The sequence below is a fragment of the Poecilia mexicana genome, unplaced genomic scaffold (assembly GCF_051168715.1).
Source record: "Poecilia mexicana isolate PSO_F unplaced genomic scaffold, ASM5116871v1 scaffold_13, whole genome shotgun sequence".
Classification (NCBI taxonomy): Eukaryota; Metazoa; Chordata; class Actinopteri; order Cyprinodontiformes; family Poeciliidae; genus Poecilia; species Poecilia mexicana.
This window is the reverse complement of record NW_028263382.1, coordinates 26,925,716-26,941,288: the sequence shown is the minus strand read 5'-3', so window position 1 is coordinate 26,941,288 and position 15,573 is coordinate 26,925,716. Positions and strand designations below refer to the sequence as shown.

The 15,573-nt window shown below is 40.6% G+C and overlaps 1 protein-coding gene across 1 annotated transcript in view; it reads right to left on the bottom strand.

Annotated features, from left to right (window-relative positions):
- ppp1r37 (protein phosphatase 1, regulatory subunit 37) overlaps window positions 1–15,573 on the bottom strand; it is a 39,568-nt gene that overhangs the window by 2,664 nt on the left and 21,331 nt on the right. Inside the window, exons 3-11 of the mRNA XM_014991028.2 lie at window positions 11,223–11,268; window positions 9,546–9,646; window positions 6,408–6,527; window positions 4,601–4,751; window positions 4,295–4,450; window positions 3,535–3,647; window positions 2,591–2,732; window positions 2,317–2,483; window positions 59–1,418 (exon numbers count right to left, since the gene is read on the bottom strand). Of these exons, the coding sequence (XP_014846514.2) occupies window positions 59–1,418; window positions 2,317–2,483; window positions 2,591–2,732; window positions 3,535–3,647; window positions 4,295–4,450; window positions 4,601–4,751; window positions 6,408–6,527; window positions 9,546–9,646; window positions 11,223–11,268 (2,356 nt within the window). The remainder of the gene's footprint in view (window positions 1–58; window positions 1,419–2,316; window positions 2,484–2,590; window positions 2,733–3,534; window positions 3,648–4,294; window positions 4,451–4,600; window positions 4,752–6,407; window positions 6,528–9,545; window positions 9,647–11,222; window positions 11,269–15,573) is intronic.

Sequence of the window (15,573 nt, the reverse complement as noted above, 5' to 3'; positions counted from 1 at the left end):
TTTACAACAAATAAAACAGCGTGGAGGGCGAGTCCTCTGAGGAGGAGCAGCGACTCACCGTGCTCCATCACACAGCTGCCGGGCTTCGGGGTTTCGCCGTCCAGCAGGTGGAGGGAGAACTCCGTCTTCAGGCCGTTGGGCAGAGCCGAAGCGACCACCTCTCCGTCCAGCGCCTCCTCAAAACACTCATCGGCCGAGTTCTCGTCAGTCGACTCTTGGTCTTTAACTTTTGAGCCTGGATTCACGTCAGCGCCGTCTTCAGGCGGATTGGAGGACGACGGAGCCTGCTGACCGGTCTGGACCGGGTCAGGACTCGCTTCCTCTCGGCTTGGCTCGTCGTCCGTTGGGTTTGGGGGAGGGGACTCTTCTGGTCCTGCTGTCTGGTCAGCGTTTGGCTCTTCCTGCGCAGGTGTCGGCTGAGCCAGTTCATTTGTGGAGGGTCCCTGCCTGCCGTCTTGTCCCTCGTGTTCCTCTACTGTATTGCTTCCCTTTGCGGCGTCGGGCCCCTGAAGGGGGCCAGCCGGGGGGCTCGTTGGCTTCAAAGCCACATCCGGCAGAGGAGAGGAGTTTGAAGGCAATGCTGGTGTTGGCAGACTTGGATCCATCAATCCTGCTGGATCTAAAGTTCTGGCTTTCGCGTCCTCCGACGACAGCGGGTCTAGTTTGGGACTCTGAGCAGCTCCTGGTCTCTCCTCTGTCGTTTTGTCATCCGTAGATGAAGCAGGCGGGCTCTCGTTGGCGCCCCCCGGTGTCAGTTGTGTTTGTGCGGGTGTTACTGTCGTCAAGTCTTTCGGCGGGCAGAGGGCTGGAGGAGCTGCGGCTTTCTGCAGTTGCTCCGGTGGGCTCTCCACCCGCGTCACCATAAATATCTTGTGGCCCCTTCCGGGACTCGACACGGAGATGCAGCGGCCGGGCGAGGGAGGCGTCCCCGGAGGCACCGGGACCATGGACTCTGTGACCGTTATTCCCGAAATCAAAGCTGGTGCTCTTGCAGGCGAGGCAGAGGGGGGTGAGGGGGTACGTGAGGCACTAAGGGGGGGCTGACTGACTGGAGCACCCTGGTTCGACACAACGGGAGAAGACTTGGTCACCACCTCCCCCTCGTCCTCGGTGTCTGAGTCGGAGTCCAGATTTCCAGGAGGAGCGGTCGTATCGGGGCTCGTTTCTAACACGCTGTCCGTTTGTGACGCATTCTCAGTCGGTTCGCCTTCCTCCTCGCCTTCCTTTCTCTCAGCTGAAGCCGGTTCGTCTTCCTCCTCCTCCCTCGTTCCGTCCTCTGTGGCTATTTCAGCCATGGAGGCCGACAGCTTCATCTTCTCCTCGGTTTCCTCCTTTTCCTTCGCAAGGATGAAGTTTCTCTTACAGCCGTTCTGGATTTCAGTCAGCAGGGCGCGCTGCGTCTCGATGAAGCTCTTCACCTGAAACACAAGAGCGGAGACCGGAGGAAGTTAGTCAGGCAGCACTTCCCTTCTTTGGTCAGGAGTTTAAGTTGTTCTTAAAAACCTGAGGCTTGGTAGTGCAGTGTGTTGAGTAAGGCGGCATTTAACAAATTGTTTTAATATTAGGGCTCCATTATATTAGAAAGAGATCAAATTGTGCTGCTATTGTTGAATATTGTGACGACGACATCAATTGCAATTTGGAAAGTTTTTCCTCTCTACTGTCGCTACACTACATGCTCATCCAGGAAGAGTGGATGCCGCAATGACTCGATGCAATCTGCTGGGTTTTATTAAAAAACTTTTCAACTGGAATAATAAACCAAACTTGTTTCACGACTCGGATCGACTGGAATGTATGTGTGATTAAATTTAAATTACTTTTTTTAAGTAAAGGGCCTTGAGACAACGTGATTCGACGTAAATTGAATTGATTTCCTGCAAACACTGAAACGTCGCTGAGAATTAAAACGTGATGCATTCAGGGTCTATTACTGTGCTGGCGGGAGAGGCTGCAGCTGTTGTTATGGTTACAGCTTCTGAAGAGGACAGTGATAAATCTGATGACGATGAAGGATATAAGACCTTTGATGAACTGGACCTTTAGACCAACAGCAGACAGGTGGAGGGGCTGCAGCACTTATGATTTCCAGTGTCTCGTTTGATTTGTGCTTCACAGTCACTTCATCTTTAAATGTAACATTACTGTAGTTCATGCTAAAACAAAGCGGTGACATTGACCAAAATGTCTCGTCAGACATTCTCCTGTCTAGATGAGCCTCTACCTTCACCTTCCTGTTAAAACCATGGGGTCAAACTGAGAGAATAAAAAAATAACTTTTCCTTTTCTTTATTTTTAAATGCAGTTGATGCTTACACTTTCTTTCTTGGGTTCTCGGTCGAGGTCGAGGCGCAGCAGCGAGTTGTTGACCTTCAGCGCGAGCGACAGCGCCATCAGGCCTCCGGTCTTGATCTCATTCTCCCGCAGGTCCAGGCGCAGAAGCCTGGGGCTCTCTGCGATGAACTCAGCCACAGCGACGGCTCCTGCACGGCAACGTTAATGCAGTCAGATAGTCAAGACCCCAAACACTGCAGAAGACGTACACACACACCTACACACGCACGCACGCACACACAGCTTTAGCTCCCACCTTCACAGGACAGCTTGGTGGAAGCCAGGCCCAGCCGGAGCACAGAGCGGTTGGCAATCAGTCCGTCCTTCAGCTTGTGGACTCCTTCGTTACCCACCGAATTGTGGCCGAGGTTCAGAGTCTCCAGACTCTGGGTGCATGGCTGAGAGACGTGAAACACACATTCATCCTCAAGCTCACGAACAAAATAAGATATAAAATAAGACATATTTTTAATGCGGTGGTTGGAACCCTGAATCATATTCTCTGACGCTGAAGAGGCATTAAAAGGACAAAGAGATGCAAATGTTTCTGCATCCAGCGATTTGATCCATTTTTTGATTCTGAAAGGTTTTTTGATTCAGAAACCAATTTTCTGTAGATAATGTTTAAATTATGTGACTGATAAGAAGAAAAGACAGTAGAAACAAAGATAACGTTTGTTTAAAATAAATTCAATAAGACTCCATACTGCATCAAATGCCACCAGATTATATTTGAACAAAAATAGACTTAGGTTAGACCAGGTTAAATTTTTCTTACATATCAAAGAATGATTTCAAAATATAATTTTACATAAAAATGAATCAGATTTTTGATCATAATGAATGGATTCAGAATTGCCAGGACAAGGAATCGCGAATCTCTGTGGAATTTATTTTTTTCTGTCCTTTAAAAAAAAAAGACAGCTGCTAGTTTGCATATCTTACCTTTAACTCTATGTGCAGTGGAGGCTTAATAATTTTACACTGCACAGTTTTTCTCAATGCACAGCTGAATATGGACCCATTTAATAATCCTTAGAGTCTGTTTATTCTAACTAAAGCCCCACTTTTCACTCTTCATTATTCTTAGAGAAATGTGGTTAGACGTTAAAACACTGAGTTAAGTAAGAAAGAAAACTATATTTTGGGAAAAAGCGTTTACATATCATATGTGTGGTGGAGACAGTGTGTGTGGTGTACCAGTGCAGCAGCGAGGTAGCCCATGCCATTGTGTGTTAGCTGGTTGTTCCATAGCACCAAAGTGACGAGACCTTTCCTTTGCTCCTTTAGTCCTTCACACAGGTAGGCCAGACCTCAGACGACAAACACACACCAATATAAGAACAACAATAATACTAATAATAATAATGAAGTGTGTGCATCATCTGAATGTTAAGTACAGTGCCTTCCAAAAACAGTTCTTGCTCTTTAGCAATGTTCACATTTTGTCAAGTTACAACCAAAAACGTCAATGTGGTAAAGTTTGATTTTAAGTGACAAACACTGAACTGATGGATAACTATGAAGCGGAAGGCAAAAATAAATAGTTTTTAAACCTTTTAGAAATAACTAAAAAGCGGAGTGTACATTTATTTCAGCTTTTCTGGCCATTACTTTGTATTGGCTACGTTTGTTTAGGTTGTTTCTGTTCAGTCTTTTTGCAGGACAGCTCATCTGATGGGGAGCATCTGTGAACATCAGCTGCCAAATATTTTCAACAGTAATTATAGGTCTAGAGCATTTTAGAGTATAAATATGGCTGATGCAAACCACGTTATTGGAGCTCTGGCTGCACGTTTAAGGTCGTCTTCCTGCTGGAAGGTGAACCGCTGCTTAAGGCTCAAATCTGCTCAGCCTCTTAAGTTTTCTTCCAATTTAATTCATTCCACTTTATTCATGTGGCATCACCTCGCAGCAAAAGACATCACAAGGTATTTCATCTTTTCTCAGAGTCGCGTACCTGAGTCTAGGATGTGGTTATTGCGCAGGTCCAGAATCTGGATGTTGTAGTTGAACTTGAGCAGGTTTCCGAGCTGAGCCGAGTCCTGCAGGCCGTTGAGCTTGTTGTCTGCCAGGTACAGCTCTCGAAGGTTCATGTTCATCTTCAGCGCCGTGGCTGACAGAGGAGAGGGCGGTTGAAGCACAGCGAGTCGCCGGAGGGATAAACAGAGAGATCAGATTTCATTTCCTTCTGAGAAAAAAAAACAAAGCAAAAAAACCCAGCCGAGAGGACAGAAAGAGGCTGCCTGTCCTTTGCATGTCTCACCCAGTAACATGAGAGGCCTGCCAGAGAGACCGGCGTTCTCCAGGTGGAGGACTGCCAAGCTGCCGCTGATCCTGAGCGCCCGGGCTACGAACGGAGCCGAGTGGTCCAGCAGAGGAGTGTTACGGGCCTCCAGATACTGCAGGGAGCTCGTCTGCGGGGGAAACGACGACAGAGGCTCAGCTTCAAACACAAAACCAAATCAGGCTCCTTTCATAAAGCAGCTGATATAAACTAATCTACATTCATACCGCTGCAGTTGCAGCTCCTCAGCAGATGACATTACATTTATAATCTTAGTTATTTGTGTGAATCAAATCAACATACTGATGTCAGTTTTTTTTTCTACATGAGTGATTTGAATTGTTTTCTGTTTAAGACTAGGTTCAATCTCACTCATTCATTCATACGCAGCAATTTGCCAAAACATTAGTCGATTAAAATTTCCTAAGGAAATGTGTGTGTGTGTGTAGTCTTCAGGAAGGTCCTCATTAATAATCCATTGGTTTTTTTTTCTTAAAAGTTTTTATGGCACCAGCGTCCCACGGTGCGTTTCTGCTCTACCACTGAATCACTTTGAGATCAAATGACTGCATTTAGGCAAACGGATCTGATCAGATGACAAATTAGCTGCTCACCTGAAGAAAGCTGTAATTTCAGCAACTTTTGCTTTGTCTATATTACTTGTTATTGAGCCTTAATAAGCATGGATTGGTATTAAGGTTGGATGATTGGATAGATACATCTTTTTGGCGATGAAGTTCTTTCTGACTTGATAACGATGCTTGACTGAAACCAAAGAAATGCAGCCGACAGAAAAAAGCCCCAACACCTCATGCTGTTTTAACTCTTCTGCTGCAAGCAAAGCCTTTGTTTTCCCCAGAGAGACTCCAAATGCATCTGCGATTTATTTAGTCAAACTCTGTACAGAAGGAGAGCATCCTATGTTCAGAAAATACATTTATTTAAATAATCACAGTAAGCTAAAGTAATCCCAAATAGGTGAGTTGTAGTTTTGTACGGCAATTAATTAATGGATTTTTGTCAAATCAGTCTGTGCATGTTTACATCTTTTTGCCCACAAAAAAGTGCAAATGTCTCTGAATATTTCGCACATCCTCATTTGTCGGACCGATGAAAATCGATTAGGGGAATGTTACACGTCGCCCAATCTTAGCTGGTATTTTACAAAATCATGCAAATATTTGGAATCAGTATTCGTCTCGGAGGAAACAACTTGTGATTCAATTCCCCAAGAAAGTATGAGAAAGCACTACTACTTGTTATAAAAAATAAAGTTATAAAATATTACACAAAACCAGCAGAACATGAATTACGTACATATTCTCTTGTCTGTATTATACAACATCCTGTGGCTTATGACACATTTTTTTAAAATTATGTATTTTGTTGGCAAAGCTTAAAAACTCGATAATAATAATAATTACTCCTATGGGAATGTGTTGATAGAAAGAACATTTTATTAATACAAGTTAATAACATTTGTGTAAATAGTTTTTCCTGAACGCTGCAAATAATGTGACTTTTTTTGTATTTAAAAATGTCTGAAAAAATAATCTCATACTTTATAAGATTTTTTTTCCCCACCAAGCTTTTTTTCAAACATTGATCTAAACACCAAATTGGTTATAATTAGTTTCGTTTTCGTAAAACCTCCGAGACATCATGTGCTGTAAATCTGATTGTGTATTTTCCATTTGCACATGGTTAAAACTGGGAAAAAATTCAATTTAAGGTGGGAGGATTTGAATCTCAGAGTCAGAAAAAAACAAAACAATCGATCTCTCACCTTTCTCATCATGTGAGCGGCGGCCTGCCATCCCCGTGTGCCGATATGCTTGTTGAAGGAGATGTTGAGATGTGTGGCTGATTCGTAGTACTCGATCATGTCAAAGAGAGCCGACGCACCCTGAGGACGACAACACGAGGATGGACTTTTAAAAACATCACAAAGGGAATAAAATAAAATAAAAAATACACAAGTTCCAAGTTGTTTATTATGTCAGAACATCTTAAGAAATATCAGAGGATTTATGAGCGGTTCTTTGGGACCAGTGAGAAATTAGAGGTGTTTGCATGATGCCTTTTGAAGTGTTTGGGATTTTCTTTTTTAAGAGTTCCTCTGGTTATGGTATTATTTATTTATTTATTATGAAAACAAGAAAAAAAAAACTCACATGAATTCAACACAATTAACACATAAAGATGACTTTAAATGTGTTCTCTGAATATAAAAGTTTGCTTTTACACATTCAATATACAACCATCTGTATAAAAAAAGTTAAATTGTAAAGAAAACTTGGTTGAAGTCTTTGTTCCTGTTGTTATACAAGACTAATATGAAATTAATTAGTTCTCCTCCTTACCGTAAATAAAGCTACTTGAGAGCAGAAAATATCAAAGGAATACATGTAATAAAATTAAATGAATAAATATTAAAATCTGAACAAGTCAGGGGCAATGATTTTATCTTAAAAAGATTACTTTCTTATTAAACAGGTTTATGATAAAATATTTTAACAATTCACTGGTGAGGGTTTTCCTGTAAAGACTTCTGCTTTTCTTTAAAGTCTGATCTGCAAATTTAGATTTTAAAACATAATAATGCACATTTGTGTTCGAGCTCGTTTTATAGGGGTAGTAGTGTTGAGTCTGGGAATAAATTAAGGAATTATCAATATTTATGCATCACATCATGAGTCCCTAACATTTATCTGATTTAATTAAGCTCAAAGTGCAAAAACAAGTATAAGCTGTTAGTCTTCAAGATTATTGATAAAATAAACTCTGATCTTCTAGTATGCTGATCGGTAAATTAGCTGACTGCCATCACAGTAACTCGTCCCTCAACCACTAGATTAGGTTTAAGTATAATCATCAAATGTAAAGAGAAATAAAGATGTTTAGTTGAGTTTTCCTTGCCTACAAATGAAATATCAGCAAAGTTTGGGGCAAAACCTGAGTGTGATTTGTATTTTCCCTCTGAGGACAGAAATGTAGAAGAAAACGAAAACCAGATGAGCCAGATAACGCATAACGTCCTCTGACCTTTCGCCTTCTCGTGCGTGTGCGTACTGGGAGATGTTTCAGAGTGTACACACGCATGTTTATCTTCAGGGCGGGGGAAGATGAGTCACATTCAGTCTAATAAAAGCCACCCTGTGATCGCACTCTTCATGCCTGCTTCTCCACATGTTTCTCAAAACGCTTCCCCACCGAACCACTTCTCCGCTTTCATCCTCCCAAAACCGTCCCGACATGAGGCCGCGATGCAGATGCGACTCTCTGCCAAGTGTAAACCATCTTCTGCATTTCTCTCCCGCCCACTTCAGAAAACGAATCCGTCCTCAAAAACAAGTCGATGCGCGATTTATCCCCGTTCCTTTAGAAAATCAGACGAACCAGCCGAGCCTCTTCTATAATTCGTCCTTTCAAACTTCTGTTTCATCGGAGCCCAAAGCGAGACACTCGTCTGCAGTGACTCAGTTAATGACTCACTGAGCTAATTCATTCATTTTTCCGGAAAACTGCTCCAAATCAGTAAAAAAAGAAAAGAAAAGAAAAACCTTTAAATGTCAAGCTGCATTTGTTTGAATACTGTGAAGGTCGTATCTTCTAGAACGCACATGTATAAGCAGCATGATTCATCCAAATATTAAGGCCTGATGGCTTTTCCCTTCAAGGGGACAGATTAGACAAAATGCCACAATTTGTAAGGTAAACAACAAATATTTAGGATAAAACTGAGACAAAGTATCTGTAACCTTTAGGACCCTCTCAGGGACTAAAAAAACAAAAGAACAAGCAAATGATTCAGATTAGCAGCAGAAAAGCAAATAGTTTCTCCAAAATCTTATTTTAAAGAAAGTCCAGCAAACAATTTCTTTCAAAATCTTCCCCCAACATCAAATCAGGCTGAATTCATTGGATCCAGGAAATCAAGACGTCTGTTTTGTTTAGTTTCAGTGTGAAATGGGTGCCAACAGTAAAATGACTTTTTATTTATTTCTGCAACGAAGAGAAAATCATCTCGGTTCAGTATCGGAGGTTCAATTAGGCCACATCATGTAAAAGAAATAAATAAAAGACAGAGACATCGTTAGTCTCCGATTTAGCTTCAGATTTAGTTTTTTTATCTGTGGATATCTGAAGGTAGAGTTTGTGACTGAAAATGAAAGCAAGATTGGAGATGGTGGTTAAATTGGCATTAGTAAGTGCTCTTATAATAACTTTTGCTACTGTGCCATTTGAACTGAAACAAGATGGTGCTGTAAAGATAAGAGCAAAGTAAGTTATGATTTAACTACTAACAGAAATGCAAAGCATTTATGGACAAAACTCTGATTTCTTGTTTGAGTTCAAGCCTGAGCTTGATTTACTGAGGTTAAAAGATTTATAGCCGAGCATTTAGAGTCAAATTTTCCACTACAACTAGTGAAAAATAAAAACGGCTTGTTTTTGTTTTTTAGTTTGAATAATGTCAGAGATGTTTAATGAAGACCTAAAGACATCAAGAGTCCTTCAAAAAAGGGACGTCTGGTAAAAAAATAATAGTTAAATAAAAAAGTAGGTTTGTCCTTAGAAGCCAGTTCATTGTTAGAAATTGAGTGGAAAATCAATCAATCATTAACTTTATGCACTCGGGTTGTGTGTCTGTCTCTTGTCTGTATTGTACAACAACATCCTGTGGCTTTGGAATGAGAGTTTCTACGGTCAGAACCTGGATCCCAGTTCTCCGTACACCAGAACATGTGCTCAACCCCAACATTTCCAGTAGTTTCTTTTTTTATTTTTTCACAAATCAACATCTGGGACAATCAGACAAATCCATGACGACCCCTCTGAATCCTGGAGAGGACGATCACAGACTGGATTTGGAAAGAGGAAACAAAAACACAGATGGAGAGATCATTTCAAGTTATCTTACATCTTCATCCAGGTTGGTCTGCTCCAGGTCTATCACTTTAAACTGGACTCTCTTCAGAATCTCCTCCAGAGACTCGCACGCTTTGTAGTCCAGCTTCTCACCTGAGCACACAAACACACACATTTGAGTATTTATGTGAAGCAGGAGAAGAAACGGGGTCAAAAATACTGTAAAGCAAAAAAATAAAATAAAATCTAAAATCTAAGTCCTGATTTTTAAATTTTTTTTCCCAATCAGTAAACACACCACACTATGCCCTATAAAGATAAACTGACGACAACACTCTGGAGTGGAAGACGTTACTGAATAATGAAGAGATTTTCAGCTGTTGAACATAAAGTTGGAGGAAGAGCAGACATATACATTTATACCAATGAAGTATTTCCTACAACGTTTTGAGGCGAATCTGGAGTTGGAGTGATCGAGACCTTTAGTTGACACCAGAAAATCGACATGGAGATTGTTTCTGTTTTGATGCAGACAGGAGTCTGCTGTCGAGAATGAAACTTTTAAAATCTTAGCTCAACACTTTTGGTAGCAACAACTGTCCTGGTGTTGCATCATCTCTGCTCTTAAAATAAATAATTAATGAACACTTACAGCAGGAAGATACACAATCACAATTTCTTTTAATGTAGTTGTTAAAGAGAAATTTGAAATCAGCAGGTCAAAGTTTTTTATTTTTATTAAAAAGGTGACCATAAATCAGCCACAGCATTCTTAATGGAGCGTCTCTGGTTTCTGCACATTTCTTCTGAAAGGTCAAAACAGTCATTTCCAAATAATATGGAGCACATCATAACTCAGGGGTAGCAAACATTCGGCAGTTTCCAGTTATCCCCACAGTGGCTGTTCCAGCAGGTTCACCTCAAGTTCAAACTGTGCTGTGTTCAAAGAAATTGCACAAGAATGCAAAAGTCAGATCTCAGACTCTGCACGTCTCAGAGGGGAAAAGGTAGAAGTTCATGATGAGAAAACATTAAAAAGACCAGAGCGAAGCGCCTTACATTGGAAAAGTTGTATCTGGAACTAAAATAATATAATAATAATAATAACAATAATAAACAACCAAGCACAGGATTTTGGAACAATAAAATCTGGAGTCTTGCAAAGTGAGAACCTCATCCTGATTTTAAGGCCCCTGGTGTGACTTAACAAAAGCCTGCAAATTTCTATTTACTGAATATAAAGACGATCAGAGACATTTCCTCTGGATTAGGGTTGCACCTAATGATTATTTTAGTAATTGATTATTCTGACGATAAAGAAATAGCACAATCTGCATATTTTTTATTTAACTACTATAGCACAATGGTGGAAGTGCATCAAAAGATGCAAATAAGGAAATAATTCAACTACTTTTTGGGAAAATGCCACTGAAGGAGTCCTGGGTAGAACAGACAAAGAAGGTTTTTCATCTTAAATGCAAAATGTTTAGTTTTTTTTTTCTTTTACAATTTTGGCTTAATTAAGGCTCTGACTGTGTTGTTCTTTCAGCAAATAGCCAACACTTTGCTTGTTTGACAATGCTTCTTTGTTTTGGCCAAGTAAATGAGGTCTAAAATGCTGCGTGTTGTTCATCTGAGCTTGTTTCAATTAACCTATTAAAGGCAGACAAAAACACACAAGTTGAATGTACAACACTGCCCGCGACTGCCGTGTTATTTTTGTGCTCACCCTTCAGATCCAAGCATTCGTTTCGCTGAGTCAGGTCTTTCAGTTCCTACAGAAACAGAAAGAAACATGGTCAGAACGAGTTCGTTTTGTCCACCAGTCTGCAGCAGACTTTGCTTTTCAAATGATGAAACTTTCACGTCACATTAGAGGAAATTCTATAAAATCTGTAAGAGCCGTTTGCATCACAGATCTTGTGCAAACAGAGATAAACCTTCGGTACAAACATTGGTTTCAAGGCGGCTGAAGCTGCTGACTGAGTCCCAGTGATAAGTTTAAAAGGAACAGCGTGTCGCCAGCGGAGCGACGTCATTGGTCAGTACAGGTGGGATACTCGGGACAGATCATTTCCTTTTCTCTATTCTCTATTGTGTTCTTATAAATCATACGCCTTAAAGTCTCTGTATCTGCTGCTTTACCACAAAAAAAAAAAAAAAAAAAAAGAGTAAAAGAAGGCGTAGTTAACGATCTTTTGGCGACTTTAAGATGAAAAGCTTCCCATTAGAAGAACATGACTTGTATGGAGACTAAGGGTGGCATTCCTTGGCTTCTCTCAGCTACAACTTTGCACAGTTTAGACGCAGCTTGAGGAGTCTTTTAAACAGGAACAGCAACAACAACAATGCGAAAGTGAAACTAAACTTCAAACCACAAAGTAATGCTATGAAAACCTAGACAAATGGGTTGTAGAGTAAAAAAGGAGAAGTATCTCTTAATTTCAGGTTTCGATGCAGCCCTGAGGGACATTTTGAGGAAAATGAAAGCAACATGAAAGCAAAACCTAACGCCTTTAAAAAAAAAAAAATGCTGCTTTCGGCCTTGATTAGAGTGCCACTTATTTCTTCAAAAATGTATTTTATTCTCCATTTGAGGTGAAACATCTTTACCCAAACTAAAAAAAACAATAACTACCTTCTTTACACTAAAGGGTGGCGGCAATAAAATGAATACTGATGAAATCAAAGCAGAACCACACTGGATCAATTCAGCTTTGCCATTTGGTACCCAATCTTTATTATTATTTATTCCTGGAAACAGCCTAATTTATTCTTTCCTTTCTTTCTCATCTGGGTTTTCATCACCCGGTGACCTTTTGGACAGATCCACTTGTATCCAGTGTGAGCATCTGCTGCCGTGAGACTGTCCAACGGGCTACATATGACATTTGCATGCAAATGCTTGTTCGTTACACTTGGAATATATTAGCCAACAATTATTGGGTTCCAAATAGTCCTTCACAAAATGAATACTGCACACAATGATAATGCTATGACTGTATAGTCGCAATACATTGTGTAGCCCTAAAACAAACCATTTTGTCCTTAACCACTGTGGACAAACATTCTCCAATCTTAATAAACAATATGCTAAGATCTGTGATATAAACACCATTTCAACGATGTATGGTAAATTTTATTTTATTTTTTTAAACAAACTTTTTTAAATATGTGGAGCCCCAATATCAATATATATGCCAATCCAGAACTGCACAGGATTCTGGGGGATGTAGGCAGAGAAAAAGATTTTAGCTGATCAAGCTAAGCTTGGTGATTTGCCTCACCCTCAACCTTTGGTTGCCTAGCAACAATCTGCTAAGTAACTTGTGCAGCAGATTCAGGTTTTGCCATCGTGTCTCATAAGTGCTTAAAAATAAAAATAAACAACGGAGTGGAGTGAAAACCGTGGACAAAACAGTAAAGGTCACACCACCAGTTTGGCAGAATTTCAAATATCTAAACCAAAAAAAAAAAACAATAATTAACCGACATCGACCAATATCAAACGTCTATATTGTGGTAGGTTTTTTGGCCATGTCGTCCAGCACACAGACATGAATTTAATGTAGATAATTCTTTTTAATTGGACATGCAAACACTTCATCACAGCGAACTGAAATAAAATTAAAATTATTCCTGCTGCTCGGCTCAGCCCGGCTATGATCCATAAACATAATGAGGGTTTTAGAGGCGGTGTGCTGCACCAGCTGGTTCCCACGTGAAACCAGCCTCTTCACTGAAAAAGTTACTTCTTCAAATTTTCACATCCAGAGCTCCTCGTGTGTGTTCACCTTGACCACTGACTGACTGTAACGGCACCGCAGATTGAAGGCTGGTATTTAACCTCCTGCCCTGGTAAAACATCCAACCAGGCCACACAAACACAAAAACACACAGCATGCTCTCCTCAAAACTATGCACCAGCAAATCCCAGTCTCTAGATGATTGCCCTGTCCATTCAGGGTGAACTCCGCAACCCCTGCCCTACTGCCTCACTGCTGTGGCTGAATGTAACGATGACAGAGTTCATGGCCTCTTGCATGACTCGGCTGGTTTCAAAAACATGATGTTATGGTACAAATACCACATGCAAGAAGCTGAGCCATCGTTGCACTAACAGAGCGACATGAAGTGCTTGAGATAACGGAGTTTGTGTATTCAAGGGAGAAACAGACACGAGCGTTAACGGTCTCTGGTGACATTTTGTGAAATCAAACTAGACTCCGTTGAGGGAAGGAGATGGATCTCTTGGGGGATTTTTCATTAGGTCTGTGCTTAGCTGCGATGAAAATGGGCACGTCAGGAATGCTGACCAGATCAGAGCAAGTTCCTCTCTGTAAGCTCTGCCAGAACCCAAAATAAAGCATGACACATCATGGATCACTTCATGAGTGTTTGTGCTGTGGGTGGACTTTCAAAGACCGAGAGTTTTAATTTCTGACCATTTTCATTTCTCATTGTTGCTATGTGCAGAGTTTTAACATATTTTTAATTCACAGTGACTTTGGATAGATATTTCCAAAAGGGGGTCACGATTTAAACGTAGAAGGTGAAGGAGGGAAAGGTGCGTGGATGGATGGATGGATGGATGGATGGATGGATGGATGGATGGATGGATGGACGGGCAAAGAGAAGGGTGCATACAACTTCTACAGAATTAGATTGAGAATATTTTTGAAATGTAAATATTTTGACAATTCTCTTTTTGTTTACCTATTTAAACGTGAGAAACACTTTTCTAAACCTCCTTATGTAGAAACCTGGTATACATGTTAAACTGGACAGCATATTACAGCTACAGCTTTTATACAAATATTTTTTCATATTTACTACAACTGTCACTGTTATATAGTTACATAAACATAAAACTGTCACTATGTTATGACATTATAACAAAGTACATAGTTTGTCAGAAAAAAAAAAAAAAAATCAAGCTCCTCTGCCATCTCCAAAAATGTCAGAAACAGTCAGTCAGTCAGGAGGAAGGTCTTACTAGTGTCAATCATTCTGGTGTACGTGCTGCTGGGTGGAAACAGCGAGATTGTGTGTAAAGCTCAAAATTGCTGGTTTGCCACAGCTGTGCAAAGGGCAGAGAAACAACTCACCATTACAAAAAAACTGTTTATCTATCGACGTCTGTAGCCATGCTAATTAGCTTACGCATTCACGGCAGTAGGTGTGAGCATGATAGTCGGCACTAAGACCCTCCTCCTGGCTCTGATTGGTCATTTCTGACCAGGAGCAGAGTATTTCTGCAGATAGCAGCAGGACCACAAGGAGGAGGGAGAATAGCTCAATTTTCCCCTGATTATCTGTTCCATAGTCTCTTGACATACTTAAAGTTTTAATAAATATGTAAAGAAAAAAGCACTATATTTTTTATAAAAGTTAGCATTCAGCCAGCAAAAAGTAACAATGTCTACAAAGCAGATTTTTAAGTAGCCTAAAATGTATTTTAGTCGATCACAAATTAACAGCAGCCAGTTTAAAATAAAACTAATTTGTCCAAAAAGCCATATTAATCTGCATGATGCAATGCTTACCATCTTAACATAAGAGCGTATTTACTACCCCCTTCAGCTTTAAACATACACAGTGGATGTTCTGCAAAATAAATGACACGTCCTCTAACATATAGCTCTGATATGCAGCTTGTAAATGATAATGGACTTAAGGCAGTAATTCCATGTAAAAAGGGCTCCTGCATGTTTATCTCTACATTAAAAAGCTGAAAGCAGCCTATAATTTTACATCTCATTTACAAACATTTGCCAGTTTTTTTTTTCTTTATAGCAACAGCATTCAGGGAGAACATATGTCTACACAAACAAGCATTTAAAAAATAACGGAAAAACACTCCTGCTGCAGATGGAAAATGCAATCAAGAGAAATGTGACACAAAGCTACCAAGTGTCCAAGTTTTAGGACCCCGGTGGGAGGAACTGTGCAGCAGACATTCAACATGCAGCTACTAAATAGTCTCGCTCGCTCGCACGCACGCACGCGCCAAGGGCAATATGGAAAATCACCTGTAAGACGACTGGCAGGTTGCCACATGAGCAATCCAGCAGTACTTA